Here is a 26533-nt window from a genome sequence, read left to right on the forward strand (position 1 = left end):
TGTCAAGGAGGAGAGGCCGTATGTCCTGGGATGGACTGCCAGATGGAATGGAACTGGGATTAGCAGGCAGTAGTGTCCCAGGGCAGACTAGTGATGTCAGCCTCTGTTGTTGCTCTTTCTGCTTCAACAAAGGATGAGTTGGCTTTTTTAGTTTCCATACCACATGATGTATGGGCCAAGTCCATACTTCTCAAGAGCTGCTCATGGTTGTTGCAGGGTGACCTTGCTAACTGACTCTCGACACTTCCTGTGTTGAAATTCAGGGCTTAAGTTAGTGCCTCACTGTATCACAATGGCTTATGCATCTAGTACTTTCTTGGAATGGAAGTGAATGAACACTTGAAATAGAGGTATTATGAATCTGCAGGTTTCCACTGATAAACCTGATAATGTCAGCTAAAAGTTGTTATGCTGTTTATTACAACTCCTGTCACTTGAGCTATAGTGGGAGATGGGCAAGTATAAATGCAGCAAAAACTTTTTATTCATTACTTATTGCAACTAATGTATCTTGTCTAAGTGATAGTCTTATCCATGTGGCTGTCTAAACTGAGCAACACCAGTTATTCTTAGATGGTTACTGTTGACCAAAGTCAAGCAATAAGAAATTGGGACTGTCATTCTCTGTTTAACCCTAATTTGCGACTGCAGTGTGGAAATGGTACTTGTAAATGTACTACCAACCTCTTGATTGATGATGGGAGACATGCATCTTACCCTATCCAGTTACTGTCGTCATAGCTATAACTACCGATTGTCTGGTCTGTGGCTTTACTACAACTTTAAGTTGCTGTTGAGAATTTGCACTTAAAGCCCATCATACTATAGCTTCTGGCTTCTGGATTAGTTGATGTAATTGATGGTCAAGAAGGCCTTGGAACTGTAGACTAAGATAAAAGCAGCTTAACTAAGATTCTTTCTTTAGTAATCATCTTGCCCTGTTTCCAAAGGAAGGAGACAAAGAGATTGCTACCAAAATGCAAGATCTTGCCCTCAGTGAAGGTGCCTTACCTCGTCACTTGCACACTGCTATGTTTACAATAAGCACAGATCAGAGGATGCTTACAAATAGGTATGTCAGTCTCACTTGATATGATGTTTAAAAGTTTTACATAATGGCCTAGCTAACATTATAAACATTGGGAGGTCAGGGAAGAGAGCTTGCAGTTCTTTAGGAGAATATCTTCTTCAGCAGACGGTATGTTTAAGTAGAGCAAGCATCAGCTGAGACTGCAGCCACTTGGTAGACCTTTTGCTTATTTTTTTTGCTAAAGTGGGTCTTGGTTTGGTTACTTATTAAAGTTTTGATTTTTATTTTTTCTGAAAACATTCAGGGAAAGGAAAGGCAAGTAGTATGTCTGGAACTTGTAAAAAGGTTCAACTTGTATAATACAACTGTAAAAATCCTGGTGTGCACACCTCAGACATCTTGCATGCAGTTAAGGTCACGCATCCCATCTGAGAGAAGTCTTCTTACACAGAAATCATTCCCTGAATTCAGCAGTCAGTAGAACTTGTGAGGTCTGAGACTGGGCCTGAGGGTGTGCTGGGGAGGATGAGTGATAATTCAATTATTTTCATACAAATACAGACTACAGAAGTTCTAGCTGCATGTTCCTGAAGTGCTTAAAGAGCTGCTAAGCAATATAGCGACAAGAGATACTTATTGCCACTGTGTGTTGTCCAGGAGAGCTAGTGTGAAACTATGAAGCCTTCTGTCACACTAGTTCTGTTTGGAGCTACTACATATGACTTGCTTGTAAGCAATGCTTCAGTTCAGTGCGGTAGGACACTAGTCACAAATGTTGGCAGGAAGTGTCAGTTGGCATAGAAGGCAGGCTCCCCAAAAGGCTTTCCTGGCCCATAACTGGTATTAAGAGCTTCAAGTAGAGCGGTTAACAGTTCTTGGTGGCTTCTAGACTCTTAACTTTAAGTGTAGCTTAAGATTGACTGGATAAACTTACACTTGGTTATTAGATGATTAGTTTCTGCTCTATTGCTCAAGTGTTCTTTTGAAATCTAGATCAAAAAGCATGTGCTGCTACTGTTCCACTAACTTCACTGGAACTTCTTAAAGGCAACACTTTAAAGCATGCTAAGCATATACTTGGTCTGGAATGGTATAATGCTTTGTGCTCTTAATCACTCAAGAGCATGAAGCTCTTGCTCATCTCCATTTCACCAGCATGGTAAGGGTGTCAGTTTAATGGTTTAAGTCTGTTTAAAATACTAACTTGCAGTTTGTTGATTTCAATGGCTTTTTCAGGCAGTTAAGTAGACATTTGGTTGGCCTCTGGACAGCTGAGAACAAAACTGCTATGAACTTGTTGAAACGTATTTTGGTGAGTAGAAGTGGGATATAGAGTAGGGGAAGAATAAAATCCAAGAGCCTGCAGTATTAGAAAACTTAGGATAGTCATATAGTAAACATATTCCCTTTTCCCTCCAAGGGGGAAGTCTAGCCTGGGAGATCAGCAGTCTAGCATCTGCTGTTTAAAGGATATTGATGGCTAATACAAAACATCTTGGATTCTTAAAGTATTCTATTACTTTCCTGCCACTTCTTAAAATGGTGTCCTAATTTAAAAATAAGGTGTCTGACTTCTTTTGCTTAGTAAACATAGTCTGTAATGCATAGTGCCAGTAAGAAATTAAGGCAACAGTTCTGTCTGCTTTCATGCCTGTCCAGCTTTGCTTATAATATAGTTAAATTTATATATTGTCTGATAGTGCCCATGTTCTTTCACCCTTACAGCCTCTTGAAAGGTTCTTGCATGTGTTACTTCAGTGAAACTAGTTCAAAGCATAGTGTTGTAAGGAATTATTAAATCTGGAAAAATACTGATTTTCAAAATAGCAGTCTCATCATTTTTGGCAGAACAAACTGTCTCAATCTTGGTCACTACTTTCTGGACAGCTTAGTCAAATGAGACTATCTCATCTCTAATGTCATGTGCAACACTCAATCCATATGAGAGGATGTGGATGGATTCTAGTGTTACAGTATTCGTCCCCTTCAGTAGTGCTGTGGGATCAACTCTTTCTTGCTGCAGTCCTCAGCTTCATTAAGTGCTCCTTTAAGAAATGGGATCTAGGCAAGAGGTCTGCTGTGCTGAAGCTAATTAAGTGCCTCAATCGAATGGTTCTATTGGATGGTGGCATTTCACTAATAAAAGCAAAAAGCTGCTATAGCTTTACATACTTGCTTTAGAGTAGGATATAAATTCTGTTTTGAAATACCTTAATGTAAAGAAATTATCTTACTGCCTAATGGTTTCCGTTCCATCAGCCACATGTGTGTTTACACTGGTTTTAAATGTTTTTAGCCACCAGGTTTGCTGGCATACCTCGACAGTGCTGATCCTGTTCCTGAAAAAGATGCTGATAGGATGCATGTTAGAGATAACTTAAAAATCGCGACTGTAAGTAAATGTAGCTGTCTTACCTCTTCCATTATATAGATTTAGTCTTCATGACTTTACTAATACAGACACTTGACTATTGCATTGACATGCATCAAATGTGTTTGATAGACCTGCAACTGCAAATAACTAATAGGGTTTATTCTGTAGGATCAGTATGGCAAGTTTAATAAAGTGCCGGAGTGGCAGAGACTGGCTGGAAAAGCTGCGAAGGAAGTTGAAAAATTTGCCAAAGAGAAGGTGGATCTAGTCTTGATGCACTGGAGAGATAGAATGGGCATAGCTCAAAAAGAGGTAAAAGTATTTGAGACTCTTTGTTACAGCAACTTGACTAAGTGTAAAGAGGAACACCTCCAACTCCATGAGATCGGAGGGAAGTTTGACAGTAGAAGTGTAGGAATGTGAGAAGCTTCATAGTTCTGCTTCCTTTTAGCAAAGTCTGCGCCTCTTGCTACTCTTCATCTTGGGTTAGAAATGGATTCCAGAGAGAATGTAAAGCAGACAAATGGATTCCTTCAGCATATGTATTAAACTTTAGCTTGTTCTTGCTTTAGCCAAGCTTTTCAAACTGGACTGCAGCTTATGTGCATTTCTTCCAAGATAATTATACAGGAGAACAGGAAATTCCTTGAAATAGGGCAAAACCAGTTTTTTAAACTACATTTGGAAGAAACTATGAATGTTCTTTGCATCCAAAATACGTACTTTATGCTAGTGGTATTTTTACTTATGGAACCTGCTTGAAGAAGCTTAGTGTTGCCTTGATTATAGGTGCTGCAGTGCTTAAATTGCTTAAGTCTGTACATAAAACCATGGTTAATATTGAAGTGGTAAGTGACTGTTTTGATCTGATACGAGAGGATAGCTCAAGCACCACTTGAGTTCTTACTGTCGGTCTCCTTTTTCCTTTAATTTTATTGTCGTGTCCTGTATGACAGTCTTATGAATTGTTTCCCTTAACTTTCTGTAGTCCCTGACTGAGCTTGTTTTTATGCATTCTGGAAATGAAACAAATTCTTATGTAAACATGGAAGGATGAAAAGAGCAATGTAATGCAGATCATTGAAAATGCCTGTCTGTACTTGATTTGATGTAACAATAAGCTTTAAATTAAGAAAACCTTAACTTGATAAATCTAGATCAAGTTGGGTGTAGACTGGGTGCAGAATTTTGACAGGTAATATTTCTGGAATAATGGTGAACTAGGTTCAGAATGAAGTATTAATGGAGAAAAGTGGAAAATAGTGGTGGAAGGGCAAATTGCACTTGAAACATTTTTGTCTAGATACTGAGTTTAAACAATCATTGTTCTGTCTGGAGTTCTGAGCTGTTTAATTTCACTGTAATGTGTGCAAGTGTAGCTTGGAAAAGGTAGTAGCAAGTTTGGTATTACCACTTTGAATTACTTCAGTGGCTGTGGCTTGTTAAATGTACCTTTTCTTTTTCTTCCAACTTCCCATCACAATCAGGACAGAAACAATATGGTGAGTCTGTATATCTCTGCCAGTTGTGTGGATTACGTTGCTCAGACTTCTGCTTGCATGTGGTACCTCATGTAGAGTGTAATGTTGATTCCATGCTTGATCAAACTAGGGAACCTTTCAGTGGCCAAGTCAGTTTTGTGACTTATTTCTGTGACTTGCTCTAGTTATTTCCTTTAAAGAGCAAAGCATTCTTGAAGGTTTCCCCTTCCATCAGCTTTGGAGCTGGTGAGTGCTTACGGTGGTGATGGGACCTAAGCTTTTCTCATGGATAGCTTGCTTCTAAATGAATGACTTGTTAAATAGCTGAAAGTTTCTCTGGCATGATTTAACTTGGTGTAAATAACACTTGTGAAAGTCTGTTGCTGCTACTTGTTAGAAAAGGAGACATTGTTAATGAGGCTTAACTTAGTGTGGCTTTGAAAGGAGTAAAACAAGCTTTTTATTTTAAAAGGGGAAAATGGAGAGTATCTGTTTCTACTAACTTCTTGAATTTGACTCCTTTGCAGAATGTTATTCAAAAGCCAGTGATATTAAGGAAACGACGCCAAAGAATAAAAATAGAAGCAAACTGGGATCTTTTCTATTATAGGTAAAATACTAAGATTCGTATGGTGCTCTCGGATACAAGTTATTACCTGGCTGGATGTTTTGGTAGCTCTTCTGAGTTGCTGCCTGCCTTGAAACAGTACAGTGCAAGTGCTTTGTAACAGGAACTTATGAAAAATGAAATCCTAAGGTATTCTTAAGGATTTAGTTTGTGTTTGGGAAAGGGGTGAATTTAGAAGGCTTCTCAAATGTTATCAAACTACATAGAGTCACAGAAAGGTTTGGGTTGGAAGAGACCTTAAAGACCACCTAGTTCCAGCCCCCCTGCCATGGGCAGGGACACCTCCTACTACACCAGGTTGCTCCAAGCCCCATCCAGCCTGGCCTTGAACACTGCCAGGGAGGAGGCAGCCACAGCTTCTCTGGGCAACCTGTGCCAGTGTCTCACCTCCCTCACAGGGAAGAATTTCTTCCCAATATCTAATCTAAACCTTCCCTCTTTCAGTTTAAAACAGTTACCCCTCATCCTATCACTACAGTCCCTGATCAAGAGTCCCTCCCCACATTTCCTGTAGGCCCCCTTGAAGTACTGGAAGGCCGCTATAAGGTGTCCCTGGAGCCTTCTCCAGGCTGAACAACCCCAACTCTCTCATCCTTTTCTCCCTTGAATCAAAAGGAAGAGTGGATGACAAACTGCAGGTGTGGATCTGCATGATGTTGAAGGCTAAGCAAGTAATACTGAAAATCATTGTAGTGTGGTGGTGCATCAACCTGTAAGCTACTAAAGATGCTTTAACTTGAAATGGAATAAAAATGAGCTTAAGGCAGGTGAAGAGAAAACACATGGATACTGGATTTCAAATAGCACCTCAGATCCTAAATGTAGTTGCTCACCTGTGAGTTCTTACAACTGTGAAGGTTTACAAGGGAAGGGCTTCCATCTGAAAAAAGATATTATCACTTTCCTTTGGCTAGCAATGTTAGGTTAAATGGACTGATAAAGCTTGACTGTTCAATAAACTCTATGAAAGCAAACTTGGAGGAGTTCCATAAATATAACTGTTGGATTTGGTGATTAATGTTTCTAAGGGTCAAATATAGTCTGTTCTGGGCAGGTGTTGCATGAAAGGAAGATTCACATGCTCCTAAACTTTGAGTATTAAAGTGCTGCTCTCAGCCGGTCTCTGGATCTAAAGGCTCTTTAACTGCCACTGAAGAATGTCCCCTGACCATCTTGTGACACTTGAGACATCCACTTCTGTTTTCCTGCATGAACTACTTTTTTTAAAACTTACACTTGGTGTGTGCATGTCTGCTGCCCTGGGTTATTGTTCGCTTGTAGCCCTTACTGGCAGATACGATGAGCAGCTTACACGTCTCCTGGTCATCAACTAATATGCAGATAACAAATTGAGACACAAGGGATGACAACAGGCGTGCTTTAGTCTAGGCTGACCTCCATGGCTGTGAAAACACTATGCAAGTGAATAACCGTGGTTACTGTAACAAACTAGAGACTGCTACTCAGTGCCTTCTAATTAAGGTCCACTAATGCTAATATTCCGTAGGTTGCCAGCTGAGTCTTGTCTGCCTTTCAGATAATGTTTTGAGGGGTTTAAACTACATAACTTTTTTCGTAGATTTCTTCAGGATCATGCTAGATCAAACTTGATTTGGAACTTCAAAACACGGGAAGAACTGAGAGATACTCTTGAATCTGAGATGAGAGCATTTAATATTGACAGAGAACTTGGTAGCACTAATGTTATCTCATGGAACCATCAGGAGTTTGAGGTAAATGACCCACTGCAGGAGAAATTGCATATGTAAAATATGTCTACTTAAAATGTCCCTTTTCTGTCTCTGACTACATGAGTGAATATTGTGTTGACAATCCCTGACGACAAGCTAGAATTCTTTGGGGGTTATGGAATAAACTGCGAAGGCCTGAGGCTCTGGACAGGTGCTGTTGTCCAGTGTCACTGTGCAAAACTGAAACCTCTTTAGCATGACAAATGACACTGTAGAGCTGAAACACTGATCAGAACCCTTGATGTATTCTTGCATGAAGAGGAAAAGAGAAGAGTTGGTGTTACATTGTTTCAAGATAAGTCAGACTTATTCTTGAATGTGCTCAGTCAGGCTTGTTTTGGGTAGTTCCCCAAGTCACTCCTTCCTGACAGCAAGTTCTTTGCCTTTACTTCCATCATGTCTCAGGGATCGTAAGGCTGTTAAATACTGGGTTGCCAAACCACAAATAGGTTATGTGGCTAAAACCATGCTGCTCTCTAAATTGTAGATTGTTTTCACATTCTAGGAACAGCAGTACCAAAGTCAAAATAGCCTTTCATGCTTCTGCAAAGCGACTGTTATGGTCCTAATTGGCTTTCTCAAAACAACTTGCAAGATGTTTTCAAGTAATGTGCTAATAAACACTTTCAGTGCTCTACTCTTATCTCAGTGTTGTTATGGTTTCACACAGTTTTAATTAATGTGTAATACTAAAGCCAAGCAAGGCCACACTTGAATTCAACTGTAAGATATTCTTGGATATTCCCAATGCCATCTCAGTCACAGTACAGCTTTCTAGTTGAAATCTGAGCAGAGGGCTACTAATGAAACACAAGCTGCTGCCTTTGAGGAGTTCTTAGTAGACTGCTCTGGCAAATCAGAAAGAATTGCAAGACATCAGGCTAATGCTTTAGGAGAAAGAACTATTTTATGTATGCAACTTATCCCTGTCACACAGCTACAGATTACTTCTCACCTTGGTGCAATAAATACTTAAGTTTGGCGTTGGATTGGTATTTCTTGCGCTGGCATTTAGCGATTGAAGTTTTCTTAGGGTATGGGTCGGGCACAGGACATCTGGGCACTGCAGTGTCTGCTATCCCAGCTCTTATCTCTGTACTTTAGAAATGCTACCTGGGGCAGAATCAAAAGTACAGATCTGAAACTTAGTAATACAGGCTTCCCACCTGCACTTTGCACTTCTACTGGAATGTATCACTAGCATTCTTGCAGTTACAGGCTGCATTCAGTCCAGGATACTCTGGGACTGGCTTGAAGGGGCTTCTGTAACATCTTTGAACAGCTGCTGTCTCAGAGATTTGCTTTTAAATATTTTAAAGAATACTTTATTGGGCTGTGCTGTAAGTATTTGAACTAGCCATGTAGTGGTGACAGTCTTCTCTGTCAGCTGTGGAACCTGTCACTTTGCCGAGGGGATGGTGAATTGAGATTGCTCTGGAAGTGTACTAGTTAGTGGGAGGTCTTTGTATTGTGTGCTGTGGTCAAATCCCTAGCTAACTTTATGTGGCCTCATGACAGTGGCCTGCGAACTATAGATAAGAAACCGCTGTAGAGAGCGGCTTTTGTGGTATGTTAGAGGTACCTCAGAATGAGGTGTTTGCCAAACGCTTAAAACCACTGAGCATTGAGGCACGTGGTTAAATTTTATGTAGTTGCGCTGAAGTTAATAATGGCTCTCATTGTGCAATTTCACTTCAGCTTCTTGGTGTGTATAGTGGTGCCTCTAGGCTTTTATTACCCAGTATAACAGCAAGTATAGCTAGTAATTAACTCATGCTTATGTTTCATACTTGTAGTAACATTGAGTGAAATACCTTGCAATGGAGTAACTGCTTATTAAAGCTTGAGTCACTGAATGCATCATGTATTATCCAAGTTTAGTTCATAAAACTAGCTGATACTAGAAACAAGTTGCTTAAAGGCTGGAAGCTGGGATTTCAGTAAGATGAGAAACTATTTGTTCTGGGGAGCAACAATAGCTTGTGGCATATGCTTTGTAGATGTGTGTTTCTTTAACAGCAAGCTTGCAGATTTCAGTCTTCCTCGGACTGTAGGAGGGGTTGCTAACCTTGTTGAGTTTATGGATGCAAGCAAGTACAGTATTGTTATGCAAGCAAAAGCTTAATGAAGGAGAAACAATATTTACTGTTAAGTAACTTGTTCTGTGTTACAGGTGAAATATGAGTGCCTTTCTGAGGAAATAAAAATAGGGGATTATTATCTAAGATTGCTACTGGAAGAAGATGAAACTGAAGAGAGTGGAGCGATCAAAAAATCGTGAGACATTATTAAAATCCTATCTCGTTCCCCAGGTCTCTGTTTTCTTCACTAAAATCCCATCTCTTTCTTAGATATGAATTCTTCAATGAACTCTACCATCGCTTCTTGCTTACCCCAAAAGTGAATATGAAATGCTTATGTCTGCAAGCATTGGCCATTGTTTATGGAAGATGTCATGAAGAAATAGGACCATTTTCTGATACCAAGTACATTGTTGGGATGTTAGAAAGGGTAAGAATTACTTAAAATTACTTGATCCAGTAGTTAACATACAGCTAGTCCAACGCCTGTTCAGATACTTCAAGTTTCTGTGAAACCTCAGATTTGGTTTTACGGAACATGAAGCTGCAGCATGAATACTTTTTGACCCCCCATGCTGTTGCCAAGTGTTCCTAGTATCTCCTCTTGATTCAGTTGAAGCTTCACTAAAAAAATTGCTGATCGTAAAGGTATTTCAAACTAGTATCTCTATATCTGGATTTTATTGGCCTTTACAGGTTTTCAGGCTGTACAGAAATAGTGTGAAGGTACTTTGTGTGAAATTAATCTTGTGCTTGCTTTTGAAAAATGCAGAACCATAAAGCTCTTTAAGAGGAGAACCTTGTTCCGTGTCTCATTATTTCAAAATACTGACTTCAAGAGTAGTAGCCACAGCCCCAGGCCAAATGAAATGGTAGCTGTAGATGGGTACATGTGATGGAGCAGATTTTTAGTTGGTAACTACTTTGCCTATTAAGTGTCTCTTAAGTTATGTCTGACAACTGATTCAGCTTGAAAAATACATTTCCATGCAGTCTGAAGAAGGGGTTCTTTGCTAACATCAGTATGGGGTTTAGATATGGCTGTTGTTAAGTGAAATTGAACCAATGCAAGTCTCATGTTACTTTGCCTTGAGTCTTGATAGTCTCACCAGAGATGTAACATCAAAGACCCATTCTGTCTGCTGGCTGAAAGCATTCTCTTTTTTTCCTTGTATTTGTGTTAACTGGCTCATGGGGGAATCCCAACGCTGTCCCTTTAGAACAATGGACTTAGAAGAAAAGTGGGTTTGAGTGTCAGACCCAGAGCAACAAAGGGGATAGAGGACAAGAAGTCCTTTCCTCCTAAGCAGCAGAAAGCTACATTTATTAGCTGTGCATGAAACTGGTCACTTAATAGTCAGCCCTTTTATCCCCGGCATGAAAAAAGTAAATGGGTCTTTGCAGGTGCAACTGTATTGGCTTTTGAGGGTAACTTCTAATATGCTCTATCAAATACTAATTTGTTCTCTTCTGCTGCAATAGTGCACTGACAGGCTTGAGCGGGACAGACTGATACTGTTTCTCAACAAGCTGATCCTTAATAAGGTAAAGTGGACATGTACACTTAACAGTAGTTTAATGGTCTTTCAGCTGTATAAAATGGTCCGAACTAGTCTTTCAGGGTTAACGAGCACAAATTTGAGTCTTGAGGAAGTCTTAAAACAATATTTGATACGGCTTTCTGGGATGTGGTAGTTATTTACTGGTGAGAAAGCTGAAGGAGATGTGTAGATATTGTGGTGATTGTACCGTTCTAGTCACTTTAGAGAATGATTTGACTTCTCGTGTTCACTTCTTACTTGAATAAAACTGTTCATTATTTGTAACAACTCTTAGCTAGAAAATACTTGTTAACTCAGTTCATCCATTAACAGAAAAATGTGAAGGATCTTATGGATTCAAATGGCATTAGAATCCTTGTAGATCTTCTTACTCTGGCACACCTTCACACAAGCAGAGCTACAGTCCCTCTGCAGGTATGTGGCCTTTGTTTTTTACTACTCATGCCTTGCTTTGCTAAAAGGACAATTCTTAAAAAAAAAAAAAAAAAGAAAAAATCAATGTCCTTTTCACATTTCCTGTAGAAATGTGGTATTTGCAGTGAAGCTAAAGCTGTTCTTATAAACATCAACTTCTAGAGCAATGTGATTGAGGCGGCACCTGATATGAAGAGGGAAAGTGAGAAAGAATGGTACTTTGGCAATGCTGACAAGGAAAGGAGTGGTCCTTACAGCTTTCAAGAGGTACCTGTCAGCTTTAAACTCTCAAACTTGACAAATTATTTTCATCCTGGTGACTGGCTGTGTTTCAGACAGTGAGAGGGGAAAACTGTAAGCGATGCTGTATTCTCAAAGTAACTCGTTTTTAAATAAGGATTAAAGCTAGATAAGAGACTTGATGTTGGGCCAAGAACCACAGCCTTTTTGGTAAGACTGCCTACCCCTCCATGCCCCAATTATGCTGCAGTTAATCTGTCAGCTTTTACTTCATATTTTGTAACAGTTATAAATATGTTGGAATTTCATGCAACTATAGTAGTCTGCCATACAGCAGTTAAAAGGGTGTCTTGAGTGTGAATGTTCAGGAGCAAAGGTAACTCTGAACACTGAATCAACTAAATTAATCTGTAATCTTGCAATAGATGCAGGAGCTATGGAACAGTGGAAAGCTGACTTCAAAAACACGTTGCTGGGCTCAAGGGATGGATGGCTGGCGACCATTACAGGTCATCCCTCAGCTGAAGTGGTGCTTGCTTGCCAGCGGCCAGCCTGTGTTGAATGAGACTGACCTTGCCACTCTTGTACTCAACATGCTCATCATAATGTGTGGATATTTTCCCAGCAGGTAAACACTAATTTTCATCAGAAGTGGTTAACTTTCTCTGGCAGATGCATAAATTCTATCTTAAAGCTTTTTCTTAGAAACCAAGTAGTACATTAATGAACTGTATTAAAGAGCCTTTTATGTAGTAGTAATTAATTCTGCAGGCAAATGGAGAGTTTGTAGATGAGACAATACTAATATTGTGAAAAGGACTGCAAGAATGAATGCACAAGGTATGTGTGTTTCTAATGCACAGTGGTGTAGCCGTACTCTTGCAGGCAGGCTCTTGTTTAACTTAAACAAAGCTGCTTTAATGCATGACACTAAACCGTACTTATGAAGTCTAACAACAAACTTCAAAGTTAAAAAAAAATGACACTGGGTATGATCTCAATAGCCTGATACGTGTGGTTTAATGAAGTTGTTCATTGGTGACAGAGAAAAAGGCCCAGGTGTGCTGACTGCTGTGCCACTTAATTTTTTTTAGGGATCAAGACAATGCTATTATAAGACCTCTGCCTAGAGTGAAAAGGCTGTTGTCAGATAGTACTTGCCTTCCTCACATCACTCAGGTAAGTAACTCTTCCAAAATATATCTAAATGAGTAAAAGTCTGACTATTATCTTCCCCGTATGAATACTTTAAGTGGGAAAAACACATCAAATGATACCTGTAACATCCTGCATATCTCTGGACAAGCAGTTACTGATTTTGGTAGGGGGGTGTTACAAATTTCATGTTGATTCAGCTAATATCTCGTTAATTTTTCATCCTTAGAGATACTGAAAAGCCACCTGGATGTGGTCCTTGGCAACCAGCTTTAGGTGACCCTGCTTTTGAGCAGGGGTGTTCAACAAGATGACCTCTAGAGGTCCCTTCCACCTTTAAACACTGTGATTCAAACTTGTTATTTTTGGATTGAAATTCTTTAACTAAAATTCTTAATAGTTTACTGGCTTGTCCCAATACTGAATTAGTTACAACTTCAATTTTGGCTAGGTAACTTGCACTGCTCAAGCAGCTAATGTAAATGCTTGTGTTTTTATTTCAGCTATTACTGACTTTTGATCCTATCCTTGTGGAAAAAGTCGCTATATTGCTGTTCCATGTCATGCAAGATAACCCTCAGTTACCTCGGTTTTATCTGAGCGGAGTATTCTTCTTTATCATGATGTACACTGGTTCCAATGTACTTCCTATTGCAAGGTGAGGAAAAAGAATAGCTAAAAATACCTCTTGACCAGTCATGCTCAGAAGGACTGCTGCTCTAAATGCTCCAGGGAGCGTAGCTTGCTAGAACCAACATAAGCTTGCAAGCAAACGCCCTCTAGAAGAATCACTTCCACATGGTCTTGTCAGTCACTAAACAAGTGAATTGCTTATGATTCTGCCAGGGAGTCTGATCATATAGTACTAACAGTACAACCAGGCGTGGCTTGTTGTAGAACAAATCGTTACAAGTAGTACAGAGTAGTAATAGAGGCTGATGATATGCTAATGTAGCTTTTGATATTAAGCAGCTATCGAAAGTGGTGGAAAAATCCAGTAGCCTGTTTTAGTATCGAAGCCTAAAACAGCTAAATCAGTCTGTACTGTCCGACACAGATGCACTGCACACGTAGGTGCCTGTTGCAGTTCATTCCAGTACTCTTCCCCTAAGTTCAATAGGTCATAAAAAGCTATCGTACAATTCCAGTCTCTTCTGTAGCAAAACGCATTGGGAAATATTGCACATTTACGTGGTGACTCTAGTGTAACAGGCCTGTCAGCACTAGTGCGAGATCATCTTGTTTCATCCCTGCCGTGATGATCTAACAATGCAGGGAGAGGTTTGTAGAGAAAGGCCGTCTGTGTCTATCAGCTTCACTTTTTTTTTGTGTGTGGAGAAAAGCTTTCAGGAACAAGACTTTCAAACAAATGATGAACATAAGGCAACACTTACAACATGGGAGTGCTTAAGTTGATGGACTTCCCAAGGTTTTGAGGAACTTTGTAGAGAGATTCATTCAATTGTTGCTGTTACTCTTGTATCTCAAAGCAAATGTATGAGACTTGCCAGCTGGGCTGTGTTGATCTGCTTATCTTTCAAGGGTGCCTTAAGTATCAGTCAAACAGAAAATAACTGCTGTTTCTCTTCTAGGTTTTTGAAATACACACATACAAAACAAGCTTTCAAGTCTGAAGAAGTGAGTAGATTGCAAAAGTAACTACCTCTGTTTCCAAATAGTTTTGTGGCCACCTGTAGTTGTTTTAACAGCACTTGATGCATGTTGTTTTTGACTTCTCAAGAGTTAGAATTTAAGAACTGTAAGGGAAAAAGGGGAGGATTTTTTTTTAGATCTCAAGTTGGTTGGCAAGAATGGATTCAGATTACCTTTGAGATGACAGTGTGATCTCTTCTGTAGACAAAAGGTCAAGATATAGTTCAAAGAAGTATACTTGGACATATTCTTCCTGAAGCAATGGTGTGTTATTTGGAAAACTATGAACCAGAAAAATTTTCTGAGATATTCCTTGGAGAATTTGACACTCCAGAAGCAATTTGGAGCAATGAAATGAGGTAACTGTTTTCGGTCAGAGGGATGTCTGTAGGGAACTACATCTCATGCTGAAGAAGTTTTGTCTGACATTTCTAAAGAAAGCCAAAAATACGTGGATTCCATGGTGTTATTTCTTCCCTCTGCCTCCTGCAAGGGCAATGTCTTGCATCGCCCTCTGCTTCTGTCAAAAATAACAGGGTTGGGGAGGAAGGGGAATATTTCCCTGAACATCTGACAACATGCTTTATATCTGCTTCAAGTCCCTTTCATGAGTGGAGACTTCACTATTTATGTGGACTGCTTTATCCTTACTGTACTTATTTATTACCAGCATCTATCTAGGAGATGTACCTCTGATATTACAATACATTTTTAGGGTCTTCCAAAGAGTAAAGAGGTGTTGAGGGAGGGCAAAATGGCAGTTTACATTGTTTTTAATAAACTAATTTTCATGGCGTTGAAATAGCTTTAGAACAGAATAGGACTGAATACTGTTCTGAATCCCTTCTGAAACGTGGGGAAACTACTAAGGAAAATCTTTTCAGAAGAAATCATTGAATACACTTGAGCAGTCACTGAGGATTGAGCACTGTTTGGCAAGTGTTAAACTGAACTTTGTAACTTTTAGGCGTCTTATGATAGAGAAAATTGCTGCTCATCTTGCTGACTTCACACCTCGTCTTCAAAGCAATACAAGAGCACTCTACCAGTACTGTCCTATCCCGGTTATCAACTATCCACAACTGGAAAACGAGCTGTTCTGTAATATTTATTACCTCAAGCATCTTTGTGATACACTCAGATTTCCAGACTGGCCAATTAAAGATCCGGTAAGTAAGAAGCATTTCAGGATTCATTTAGTTCTTGATCTTCCAGAGTCCTAGAAGTGGGATTTGTAACAAAAAATAAATCAAATGCTAGGTTTGTTGCAAGTAACCAATTGATCCTAACTTTCGGTTCATAAGCAAATGTGTTAAACACTTCTTTATGTTGAAGCAGAATAGTCTTCATGCCATGTAGCAACCACATGTTAAGTGTATCCTCCTTGTGGTGGCTACTAAAAAAGCAAAATAAAGTATCCAAGAAGCTTTGGATAGTGTTTCAATGAACCTCAATTGATTGGGTGGGTGTGGAATCCTCACTCTTGGCTTCTTATTTGTCCACACTGGACAAGCAACTGAGCTAACACGGTATCAGTACATTAACTGAATTGGTGAGATATTTTTGGTTCAAGTCTATGGTCTAGGTCTGTCTAAGCAGCTTTGTTGCAGTTTTGTAGTATCAAGGTTTGAACTGCATATCATTTAAGTGATTCTCCCTCTTACATAGACATTTTAATCTTAAGGTGCTCTTATCTTGAATAAAATATAGCACTGCAGCGAAGCAAAGTCTTGATCACTTCCTGACTGGAGAGCTGGAGGGGGAACAGGATTATGTCTTTGAACTTAGGGTGATGGGTGATAAGGATTCATTAATAAAGCAGCACTTTATTAAAAAAGATGACTTGTACTGGTGTCAGCATAAATGTAACACTAATTGTAATTATTTAGGTTAAACTGTTGAAAGATACACTAGAAGCTTGGAAGAAGGAGGTAGAAAAGAAGCCACCTACGATGTCAATAGATGATGCTTATGAAGTCCTTAACCTTCCCAAAGGACAAGGCCAGTAAGTTGTTATCAGAGTTCAAGGTTGTTGAAGTACACTTGCATAAATTCCGTACACTGAACACACTGAAGTTTCTTATCTCAGTACTTGCAACCAGTTAGTGGTACTGGTTCAGTTATGTCTAGCACCCATTTCTTTCACACCAGAAGACTGCTTTATCTAAAAAGAAACAAAGCTTGAAAATCCAGCTCCATTGTTTGAGAGAATAATTGTAAGGTGTTCAGATAAACTGAAACTGGAGAAAAAAAATGCTTTGGGCTGTCCTTCAAAGCATTCATTAGGCTGTTCTACAGGACAAGCAGTAGACTCAACCACAGCGAGCAAAGAATATGGCAGAACTTGAGTCTGTTCAATGTGGAACTCTCTTTTCTCTGATCATCCTTCTTACCCTGCCAAATACTGTCCTTTTTCTTGGTGATAATGTCCTTAGGATTTTTTACGTCCTGGTCTCGTCACTGGTTTCTTACTTCAGGCCTCTAGAAAAGAACTGACAGCACTTTGTATTTATACTTCAAGAACAGTGCCCTTGCTACAAATCACTTGAACTGCTAATTTCTACCACTTATGCCTCATTTTAGACTCCTCATTTAGAAGATTCAAGGACTTTGGGCTCCTTCTCATTAGTATATGCAGTACAAGAGATGCTAAAATAAACTTCTTTCTGTTCTGTGACCACATGATTACTCCCATTCAGTGCCAGCTGATGAAGCAGGGTTTTCAAATGGAAATATGAGATCTTTGTAGTTTTCACTTAGTTGCAATTACTATTAGTACTGTTGTCAGAATCTAGGCTTGTTTTTCTGTTTTTTTTTGATGTTAATGTAATAGGACTTGTTTTCTTGTAGGCATGATGAAAGCAAGATCCGGAAAGCTTATTTCAGGCTGGCACAAAAATATCACCCAGACAAGAATCCAGAAGGCAGGGTATGTGCAGCACAAGTGTATGGTGTTAAAGTGGGGACAAATTCAGCTGTTGTGTGCTAAGAGTTATGAAATGCCCACTTAAATTTTCTTTCTCCCTTTTAAAGTCTGTGTCCTAGATGAATCGTAGAATACAGATTAATGTGACAGGTGAGTAACTGATGTCAATCAAGGGACACTAGAATTTCTACAGTAAATGGAGGTACTCAGACCAGACCCACATCTTGGAAAGCATCTGGTTTAAAGGGTTACGCAGGACCTAAGTAAGATGATTGCTCCCTGTCAAAGACAGACTGCATCCCCTGTACATCCTTACAGTCAATTAAACTGTACTTTTGTCATGGAGGAACTGACTTCATTTGAGTCTCTTGCCTGTGGCAGAGTTTAGGAGACAAAAGAAAACTGATCTGTGATTAAGGTTAATCTGAGTACTTTCTGAAGTGTAATAAGGCAGCAGAACTAGTGTTGTGGCTAATAATCTGTAATGCTTTCTTTCACCTGTATCTAAACTGATGCTGTGGACTTGTAATTAAGGGGTGTTTAGAAACTCTTAAGACTATTCCTCTTTATTTGCAGGATATGTTTGAAAAAGTTAATAAAGCATATGAGTTTCTATGCACAAAGTCTGCCAAGGTGATAGATGGGCCAGATCCAGAAAATATAATTTTGATCTTGAAAACTCAAAGCATCCTTTTCAACAGGCACAAGGAAGGTAAGGCTGCTGTCTCACAAGAATGTTTTCTGCTTGTTTCTTTAGTGGCCGTTGTGGTCATTTTAATCTCCTGTGTTCCTGACTCTGTGTTCTGTTGATCTGGTTTCTGGCTTGCCACAGCATTATATAGCTGTGGTAAAGGGCTTCAAAATAGGACTCTTCCTTCCATGAAATAAATTTATCTGCAGTAAAACTTAATTCAAAAAAGCATGAATAGCTCTTTGAAATTTTCTGCTCTTATACAAATCAGTTTGAATCTTCCTTTATATGTAACTTACACTTACAATTCAGTCTATGCAGAGAACTCCTCACTAATATGCAGTCACCCACATGGCAGACTCTGGGTGTAAATGAGATTACACTCATGTGGCTGTTACAAATGAGAAATTCTGACCAGAGTCCTCTGGTGGGAGTGCCACAACACTGTCTCTGTCACAGCCCAGTTGAGAAAGAGATGGGTAGAGTTCCCTAACCCGTGTCCCTGGCTGGCAGCTGCTGGCATGTCCAGGTCTTGCAGAGCCCAAAGTGTTTTGCTGTGAGTGTTACATTATCATGGTAAACTAAGACCCTTCTGTGCAATCATAGCTCTGTGGAGGCAGTGACAGTGACTACATTAGTGTAGACTTGCATAAATTGGCTTGCAGTCCTCTCCATACTGCAAGAGGAAAGTGTTCTTTGTCATGGCTGAACCCTAAAGGAATAAAAAAAATAATTATTTAAAACATATGATTGCTGTGTCAAACTGGAAGAGGTCCTTATAGGCTTATTGTTAGACAATCCTGGCTGAAGACAGACAAAGCTATACTTGGGTTTCTCTGGAGACAGACAAGCATCATTTGGAAGGCTGTGAGTCTGGGGGCTTGCTGAGCTAGATAAGTAATTTTTAACGTTTTTTAATCTTGCATGAGATTCTTTCCATGAAGCTCTGACACCTTCTAGCGTGAATGGTCTTATGTGACAAGGAGTCAGTTGTGTGAACTGCTCAGTCTTGCTCCAATTTTCCCGAGCATTGGCTTTCTTTAACTCCTAGTCCTTATATATCTGATATATATCTTCCACTGATAATTACCCAGTGATTTAAATTGCTTGGACTCTGCATATATGTGCACTTTGAATTTTTTTTTTTCCTCTTTCAGAGTTGAAACCTTACAAGTATGCAGGCTATCCTATGCTGATAAAGACTATTACCATTGAAACATCAGATGACCTTTTGTTTTCCAAAGAATCTCCTCTGTTGCCTGCTGCTACAGAACTTGCTTTCCATACTGTCAATTGCTCAGCATTAAACGCAGAAGAACTGAGAAGAGAAAATGGAATTGAGGTAAATGGAAAGAAACTTAGAGATGAATTTTTGTAGTCTAACTTTTCCACAGCTGAAAATCCTAGATCCTCAATGGACATCAGATGCAACTGAGAATCACTTTTGATCTTATTGAAACACTTGTCCATTCCTACTGTCTCCCTTCTGGATGCAGTAGGAGAAGCGTCTTGCAGACTATATGCCTTTCTGGACCTAGGCTTGTCTGTTGAGCTGTGGATGGGCAAACTGCATATGATGTTTCTCTGCTTCTTTACAGAACACTGTTGAGAGTTTCTGCAATCTGTATGTGAAAGAATAGATGAATGGGAACAAGTCACTTGAGCAGAAGGGCTTTTCATTGCACATAGTAGAATCATAGAATCATTTAGGTTGGAAAAGCCTTTAAGATAGAGTCCAACCATTAACCTAACACTGCCAGGTCCACCACTAAACCATGTTCCGTAGTGTCATGTCCACATGTCTTTTAAATACTTCCAGGGATGGTGACTCCACCACTTCCCTGGGCAGCCTGTTCCAATGCTCGATAACCCTTTCAGTGAAGAAATTCTTCCCAATATCCAATCTAAACTTCCTCTGGTGCAACTTGGGGCCGTTTACTCTCATCCTATCACTTCTTACCCAGTAGAAGAGATCAACCCTCACCTCACTACAGCCTCCTTTCAGGTAGCTGTAGAAAGCGACAAGGTCTCCCCTCAGCCTCCTCTTCTCCAGACTAAACCACCCCAGTTCCCCCAGTCGCTCCTCATAAGACCTGTTCTCCAGACCCCTCACCAGCTTCATTGCCCTTCTCTGAACCTGCTCCAGCACCTCAGTGTGTGTCTAGTGGTGAGGGGCCCAAAACTGCACGCAGTATTTGAGGTGCAGCCTCGCTGCTGAGTGCAGGGGCACAATCACTTCCCTACTCCTGCTGGCCACACCATTTCTGATACAGGCCAGGATGCTGTTGGCGTTCTTGGCTACCTGGGCACACTGCCGGCTCACGTTCAGCTGGCTGTTGACCAATGCCCCCAGGTCCTTTTCCACCAGGCAGCTTTCCGGCCACTCTCCCCAACTCTGTAGTGTTGCGTGGGGTTGTTGTGACCCGAGTTTGGGACCCAGCACTTGGCCTTGTTGACCCTCATACATCTGGCCTCGGCCCATCGATCCAGCCTGTGCAGATCCCCCTGTAGAGCCTTTCTGCCCTCAGGCGGGTCAGCACTCCTGCCCGACTTGGTGTCGTCTGCAGACTTATTGGTATTAGCTCACACGTGGGAATGCTATTGGCTCCAAAGCACCAAAGGCTAGTACCAGCACTTGCAAGGAGTTTTGCCCCTACAAACCATTTGAGCAACCAGCAGATTTTGTCATGTTTCTCTTCAGCCATTAAAAATGGGTTTAACAGCTAATGTTTTATTTCTGCCAGCCTTTATCAGTTTTTGTCGTGACTGAACTTATGCATCATCTAATCCTCACAGGTATTGCAAGAAGCATTTAATCGTTGTGTAGCAGTCTTGACTCATTCTAGTAAACCAGATGATATGTCTGTACAGGTAAGTTGTAGCAACTTCGACTGATTGTATCAACTTCTCAGAAGACATCATCTATTCTAGTATATGTAAAATATGATAATAAATATGTGTGTATATAAAATATAAAATACTGATACAGCATTATGTATAGTAAAAAACAGGATTGTAGACATGCATTTTCCCTCCACTTGGAACCAATAAAATACTGGTTTTTGCAGGTATGTGGATATGTTAGTAAGTGTTACAGTGTAGCGGCTCAGTTTGAGGAATGCAGAGAGAAGATTACAGAAATGCCTAACATCATTAAGGACCTCTGTAGGCTGTTGTATTATGGCAAGGTAAGAGCTCCTTTCCTTTGCCTAAATGGGTATTAACTCTTAAATGTTTAGGGGCTTTTAAGGGAGATAGGACAATTGCAGAGGCTGATCAAACCCACCTGTAAGATCCCAGCTAATTGTTATGGGATACAAAATTCTGCTGCCTTGTTCTCAACTTGTATTTTAATCCATTTAGGGGACTTAAAATGCAATCGCTATAAAGATTCAGCTACTTTTGCCTTTTAACTGACATGTCTAGCTGATTGGTTTACTATACTAAATCAGCAGATAAAAGTACTGGAGCTCAATTATACTTAAGCAGATAGATTCCTAAATCAGCATTAACTCTGGGAACAGTATTCAAGATGTTTTGTTGCCATTTAGCTCTTTAGAACTTATGTCATGTTACATAAATGCTAAATTTTGGCTGAATTAAGAAAAGAAATCTTGTCTCAAACTTTTCATATGGTGTATGTGAAAACAGAAGACTACAGAAAAAGACTGTAGAAAACAGAAGACTGTAAAACTATACAGTATTAATTGATGTAGATGCTTGTGTGTTCTTTAGTCCCTGCAGAACACCCATACTGCCATAAAAAGCTCACCTAGGAATATCTGCCACCTTCTTGAACTGTTTTTCCAGCAGTTCATCAATGTTCCTTTCTAATAATATGAAATAACTATTGAAGTACTCTTCCTTTGAAGGATGCTGACTAATTAACCATGTTTTTTGGCTATCAGACACTTAACTTCAACTGCAAATGTTGTTCTGTGTACTTCATTTTTCACCTCTGTGTTGCTTAGTACTCTAGAATTAGCAAGTTTTGGCTTGAAGTCTTTGGTAAGGAAGTCAGTTGGCTTTCTTTGGTCACATGTACTAAAGCAAACTTTTTTTCCCTCCCTCAGAACATACCACGAGTAGCTTCTTTGGGAGTAGAGTGTGTTAGTTCCTTTGCCTTAGATTACTGGCTGCAAACGCACTTGTTCCAAGCTGGAGTTCTCTGGTACTTACTGGGTTACCTCTTCAACTATGACTATACACTAGAAGAGAGCGGTATTCAGAAAAGTGAAGATTCGAATCACCAGGTAATGTTAACGAGGTGCATGCTTTCAGACACCAGCAGCTGTTGCTTGCCATCTCTTATTGTCAAAATAAGTGTATTCAGATACTGGTTAGAATCACTGAATGACATAGAATCACAGAAAGGTTTGGGTTGGAAGGGACCTTAAAGACCATCTAGTTCCAACTCCCCTGTCGTGGGCAGGGACACCTTCCACTAGACCAGGTTGCTCCCAGCCCCATCCAGCCTGGCCTTGAACACTGCCAGGGAGGGGGCAGCCACAGCTTCTCTGGGCAACCTGTGCCAGTGTCTCACCACCCTCACAGGAAAGAATTTCTTCCTGATATCTAATGTAAATCTCCCCTCTTTCAGTTTAAAAGTTACCCCTTGTCCTATCACTACCCTCTCTGACCAAGAGTCCCTCCCCACCTTTCCTGCAGGCCCTCTTTAAGTACTGGAAGGCCACTATAGGGTCTCCCTGGAGCCTTCTCTTCTCCAGGCTGAACAACTCCAACTCTCTCAGCCTGTCCTCACAGGGAAGGTGCTCCAGCCCCCTGGTCATCTTTGTGGCCCTATGAAGGATGGGAATTTGGAAGGGGATTTTTGAGTAGTAGCGTAAATACTGTTGTTTGCGGTTTGTTTTTTCTTTTTTTTTAAAGAGTCGCTCATGTTTTGAGTTCAAACATTAAGCTGCCAAAACCTGCAGTTTCTAATAGACTTAATGCAAGAGATTTTTATCTGCAGTGAACAGTAAAAAAGTAAATTTGCGCTACCAGAAGGAAAAAGTCTTTTTTTGTATTTTTTTTTTCTCTTGAGATTCAACTGAAGGAGTTGTCTAGTGATATCATGACCTTAACCTGAAATGTCTCCTTTAGGACAATATTGCCCCTTTGCCCTGGCTTCACACTTCTATTTCCTTAAATAGTGACCCTCTATGCATGGCATTTCTTCCTCAGCTACCGGATAAGATGAGCTTTGAACAGTCTGTTGTAGTTACTAACTCTTGTATCACTGTCATAAAAGGCTTATCGTGGTGATACTTGACTGCTAGACGGAACCATCGCCTAGTCAGGAGCTATTACATTAAATAGCTTCTGTAGCTTTCAGGTAGTCTTGGTGCCCCAGTTTTTCTGCTTATCAGTGCTCATGTCTTAACTGCATTTATTAAGCCCACAATGCAGTGATCATATTGTGCTGTTCTGCAGCACCTAGTGTTTTATTAGACATCAGTGCATAATTAGAGATACAGATAAATGGAGAATTCTGTCTGTTCTGCTGCAGAAGTGTTGGACAACTCTTTCTGGCTATTCTGCTATTTCTTCAGTAAGTTCTAGGGGGTTTTTTATAACTGTCTTCATATTTTTTAGGAGGTAGCAAATAGCCTTGCTAAGCTCAGTCTCCTGGCCTTGAGTCGTCTTGGAGGGTATTTATCTGAAGAACAAGCTACACCTGAAAACCCAACAATCAGGAAAAGCTTGGCTGGAATGTTGACACCCTATATTGCAAGGAAACTTGCTGTGGTCACTCCTACTGAGGTGAGCATCTGTTGGCCAAGACTTTCTCTAGTGATCTATGCAAGGAGTACCTGGTCACTTCTGAAACACTGAGCTGTCTTAGACAACCCGAGAGAACAGCAGTGTGATTTTTTTTTTTTTTTAAATATTTTTTTCTTTTCTTTGCGGTTGGGGTAACTGCAAGGAAAAGAGCTGTTCTAGCCTCAAACGCTATGAATGGGAACAGTACCCTATAGAGTGTTTATAAAATAAATGCAGGAGCAAAGAAGTTGTTAATTGTTGAAGGCTTAAAGATACAATGATGATGGAGAGCAAAGGCTAAACTTCTCTCTTTAAAAGTGGTGCCAAGGAAGTCATCCACAGAGAGACACTGCAGATACTTGCTGCTCATTGTCAAAAATAGAAGGAGAATCTGAAGAATCTGTGGCTTGAAGCAGAATAAAGAAATTAAAATAGAGATTGTACCGTACCAAGTAACTTAGACATACTGTTTTTCCAGTATGTGGGAAACTTACACTTTTAACTTGCATATGAAATTGGTCCAGTTAATGAGATCAGATTAAATAATATCATGAAACACGCTGATTACTGTGCATAATGATCCAAAATTGTTGTAAATGTGTTGCATCATGTAAATTCCTTATTTCTTAGACACTGAAGATGCTTAACAGTAACACAGAGAACCCCTACTTGATCTGGAACAATGGGACAAGAGCTGAATTACTTGAGTTTTTGGAATCTCAACAAGAAAGCATGATTAAGAGAGTAAGATACTCTACTTTAAATCCCACTACTTTTTTTTAATCTGTTTTGTGTTTTCGTGCATCCACTTGTAATGCAACACTACAGTTAATGCTAGTATCCATTGTTGTCCACTCCTCAGTCACTTAATTCATTGCCTTGTCTTAAAAGGAAAACAAAACTCTTAGCTTTATTCTTGTTTATTTCTTGTAATGTTTGTCTGTCTTGAGCTTCTGACTTTTGCTAAAGCTTTAAGTTTTCTGTTCAATACTGTCCATTTCGTTATTGCGTTATAGCTTTACACTTTTGACAAGGTTATTTTCTGTCTGAGCTTGTGCTGCTTATCTCTGCTTAAAGGGTGATTGTGACAAGAGCTATGGATCTGACTTTGTCTTCAGTGACCACGCAAAGGAACTTATTGTGGGAGAGATTTTTGTTAGAGTCTACAATGAGGTCCCTACCTTCCAACTGGAGGTGAGATGTCGCTAAAACCTTCCTGTTGGAACTAGTATTTGGCATGTTACTGCTTCCTCTTTATCTGTCAGTGCAAACAGAATAGAGAAAATACAAAGTCTTGGGGGAAGTTCCTTAAACATGATCAGAATGTTATGGGATATCTCTCTATTGGAGCAGAATAAATTCAAAAAGAACAATGAGTTTGTCCCAAGACATGCTGCTTTGGGTGTCTTAATGCCTTTTCTCTACAAGCTTGCACTGCAGACACTCAGGTCGATTCAGTGATTCCAGAAGGCAGCAATCCTGCCTGGGGCTTTGCTGTCTATCTATATATGTGGACAAATATACACCTTAAGAGCGCTGTTGAAGTAGCAGCAGCTTTCTGAGGGTATGTTTAGACATAAGTAGGGTTAACGTGCTCCATATGTTATAGTGATCATAGAGAAGTGTTCCCTGTCTGGAAGAAAGGGATATGTGAAATGTAGGAAAAGTTATTTGGAAACACTTTCTTCTAGTGTGAATACTGTTGCATCACACAGCTAAAAGTGCTCTCATCTCTGATTTAAAGCTTCCTAAAGCATTTGCTGCCAGCCTCCTGGATTACATAGGCTCACAAGCACAGTACCTTCATACGCTGATGGCAATAACACAGACTGGGAAAGTGGAGTCCAATCAACATGGAGATCGGTTACGGAGAGTTGAAATGGCCCTGGAGGCTCTGAGAAATGTGATAAAACACAACCCAGGTAGGCTTAAAACTGAACTTCCCTGATAGGCTTGCTTGTGGACAGCCTTAAAAAACATGGACCTCTGTAGTCTTTATCTTCCAGCGAGAAGGAAGCTTGTTTTGCTGGCTAACAGACTTCAGCATTGTTGTTAAGCTATATAGGCTTGCTTGCTTTTCTTTTCCTGGGTAATGTTATCAGTAGATGTATTAGTTTTGTGTGAAATCCAAGCCTTAGGTGTTTTCTTTTCTGAAACATTGGGTTTTAACTCCTAATTCTAGCCTGCTGTTGCCAGGGAGACTTGAACCTCTTTGAAGGGTTACAGAAAGTTTCATCCAAGAGTCTTTAGCTGATTTTTAAGCTGCCTTGCATCAAAAAGAACCTTCTTGAGCTGAGTACTGCATACTAGTAAACACCTAAAAACATGTCAGGGCCTTACTAAAGCAGGAGGAGAAGATGCTCTTGAGTGGGCAGCTAATACCAGCAAAGGTTGATGAGCAGATCAATGTACAGACTTGAAAGGCCCGAGACACATGATTAGGATGTTTTCCTACTGTATTATGTGTTAGTTCTAAAAGCAACTCATGTTACTGCCGTGGCGTCTCATAATGGCTGGTTAGGTTATTCGCAGACTGGATTCTCTGTGTTTGGCAATTATAACCTGAAGGCAGCTGTTACTGCTGCAGATAGCAACCCTGCTCTGAGCTGGGAGAGTCAGAATGGGCAAGTGTATTTGAAGACAAGAGGTATTGATGATCAGTGATAAATAACTGAACTTGCTTCATTGTCTCGTCAGAAGGCAAGTAACTAAGTAGTCCAAGAACTAGCGCAGTTAGTTGTCTTAGTCTGAGGAAGTATCCTCTGCTTTTGAAATATTGTTGAC

At 40.0% G+C, this 26533-nt stretch overlaps 1 protein-coding gene across 1 annotated transcript in view; it reads left to right on the forward strand.

The window, feature by feature from the left end:
* DNAJC13 (DnaJ heat shock protein family (Hsp40) member C13) overlaps window positions 1-26533 on the forward strand; it is a 50542-nt gene that overhangs the window by 13148 nt on the left and 10861 nt on the right. Inside the window, exons 16-44 of the mRNA XM_086468720.1 lie at window positions 951-1072; window positions 2267-2342; window positions 3327-3422; window positions 3573-3716; window positions 4892-4906; window positions 5413-5495; window positions 7093-7246; window positions 9438-9541; window positions 9616-9775; window positions 10828-10890; window positions 11220-11321; window positions 11484-11588; window positions 11987-12189; window positions 12656-12740; window positions 13220-13374; window positions 14309-14354; window positions 14574-14728; window positions 15337-15538; window positions 16259-16374; window positions 17220-17298; window positions 17872-18007; window positions 19144-19328; window positions 20783-20857; window positions 21055-21174; window positions 22060-22239; window positions 23582-23749; window positions 24380-24493; window positions 24827-24943; window positions 25494-25671. Coding sequence (XP_086324846.1) covers window positions 951-1072; window positions 2267-2342; window positions 3327-3422; window positions 3573-3716; window positions 4892-4906; window positions 5413-5495; window positions 7093-7246; window positions 9438-9541; window positions 9616-9775; window positions 10828-10890; window positions 11220-11321; window positions 11484-11588; window positions 11987-12189; window positions 12656-12740; window positions 13220-13374; window positions 14309-14354; window positions 14574-14728; window positions 15337-15538; window positions 16259-16374; window positions 17220-17298; window positions 17872-18007; window positions 19144-19328; window positions 20783-20857; window positions 21055-21174; window positions 22060-22239; window positions 23582-23749; window positions 24380-24493; window positions 24827-24943; window positions 25494-25671 — 3538 coding nt within the window. The remainder of the gene's footprint in view (window positions 1-950; window positions 1073-2266; window positions 2343-3326; window positions 3423-3572; window positions 3717-4891; window positions 4907-5412; window positions 5496-7092; window positions 7247-9437; window positions 9542-9615; window positions 9776-10827; window positions 10891-11219; window positions 11322-11483; window positions 11589-11986; window positions 12190-12655; window positions 12741-13219; window positions 13375-14308; window positions 14355-14573; window positions 14729-15336; window positions 15539-16258; window positions 16375-17219; window positions 17299-17871; window positions 18008-19143; window positions 19329-20782; window positions 20858-21054; window positions 21175-22059; window positions 22240-23581; window positions 23750-24379; window positions 24494-24826; window positions 24944-25493; window positions 25672-26533) is intronic.

The sequence above is a fragment of the Leptosomus discolor genome, chromosome 7 (genome assembly GCF_034619465.1).
Source record: "Leptosomus discolor isolate bLepDis1 chromosome 7, bLepDis1.hap2, whole genome shotgun sequence".
NCBI classification, from domain to species: domain Eukaryota; kingdom Metazoa; phylum Chordata; class Aves; order Leptosomiformes; family Leptosomidae; genus Leptosomus; species Leptosomus discolor.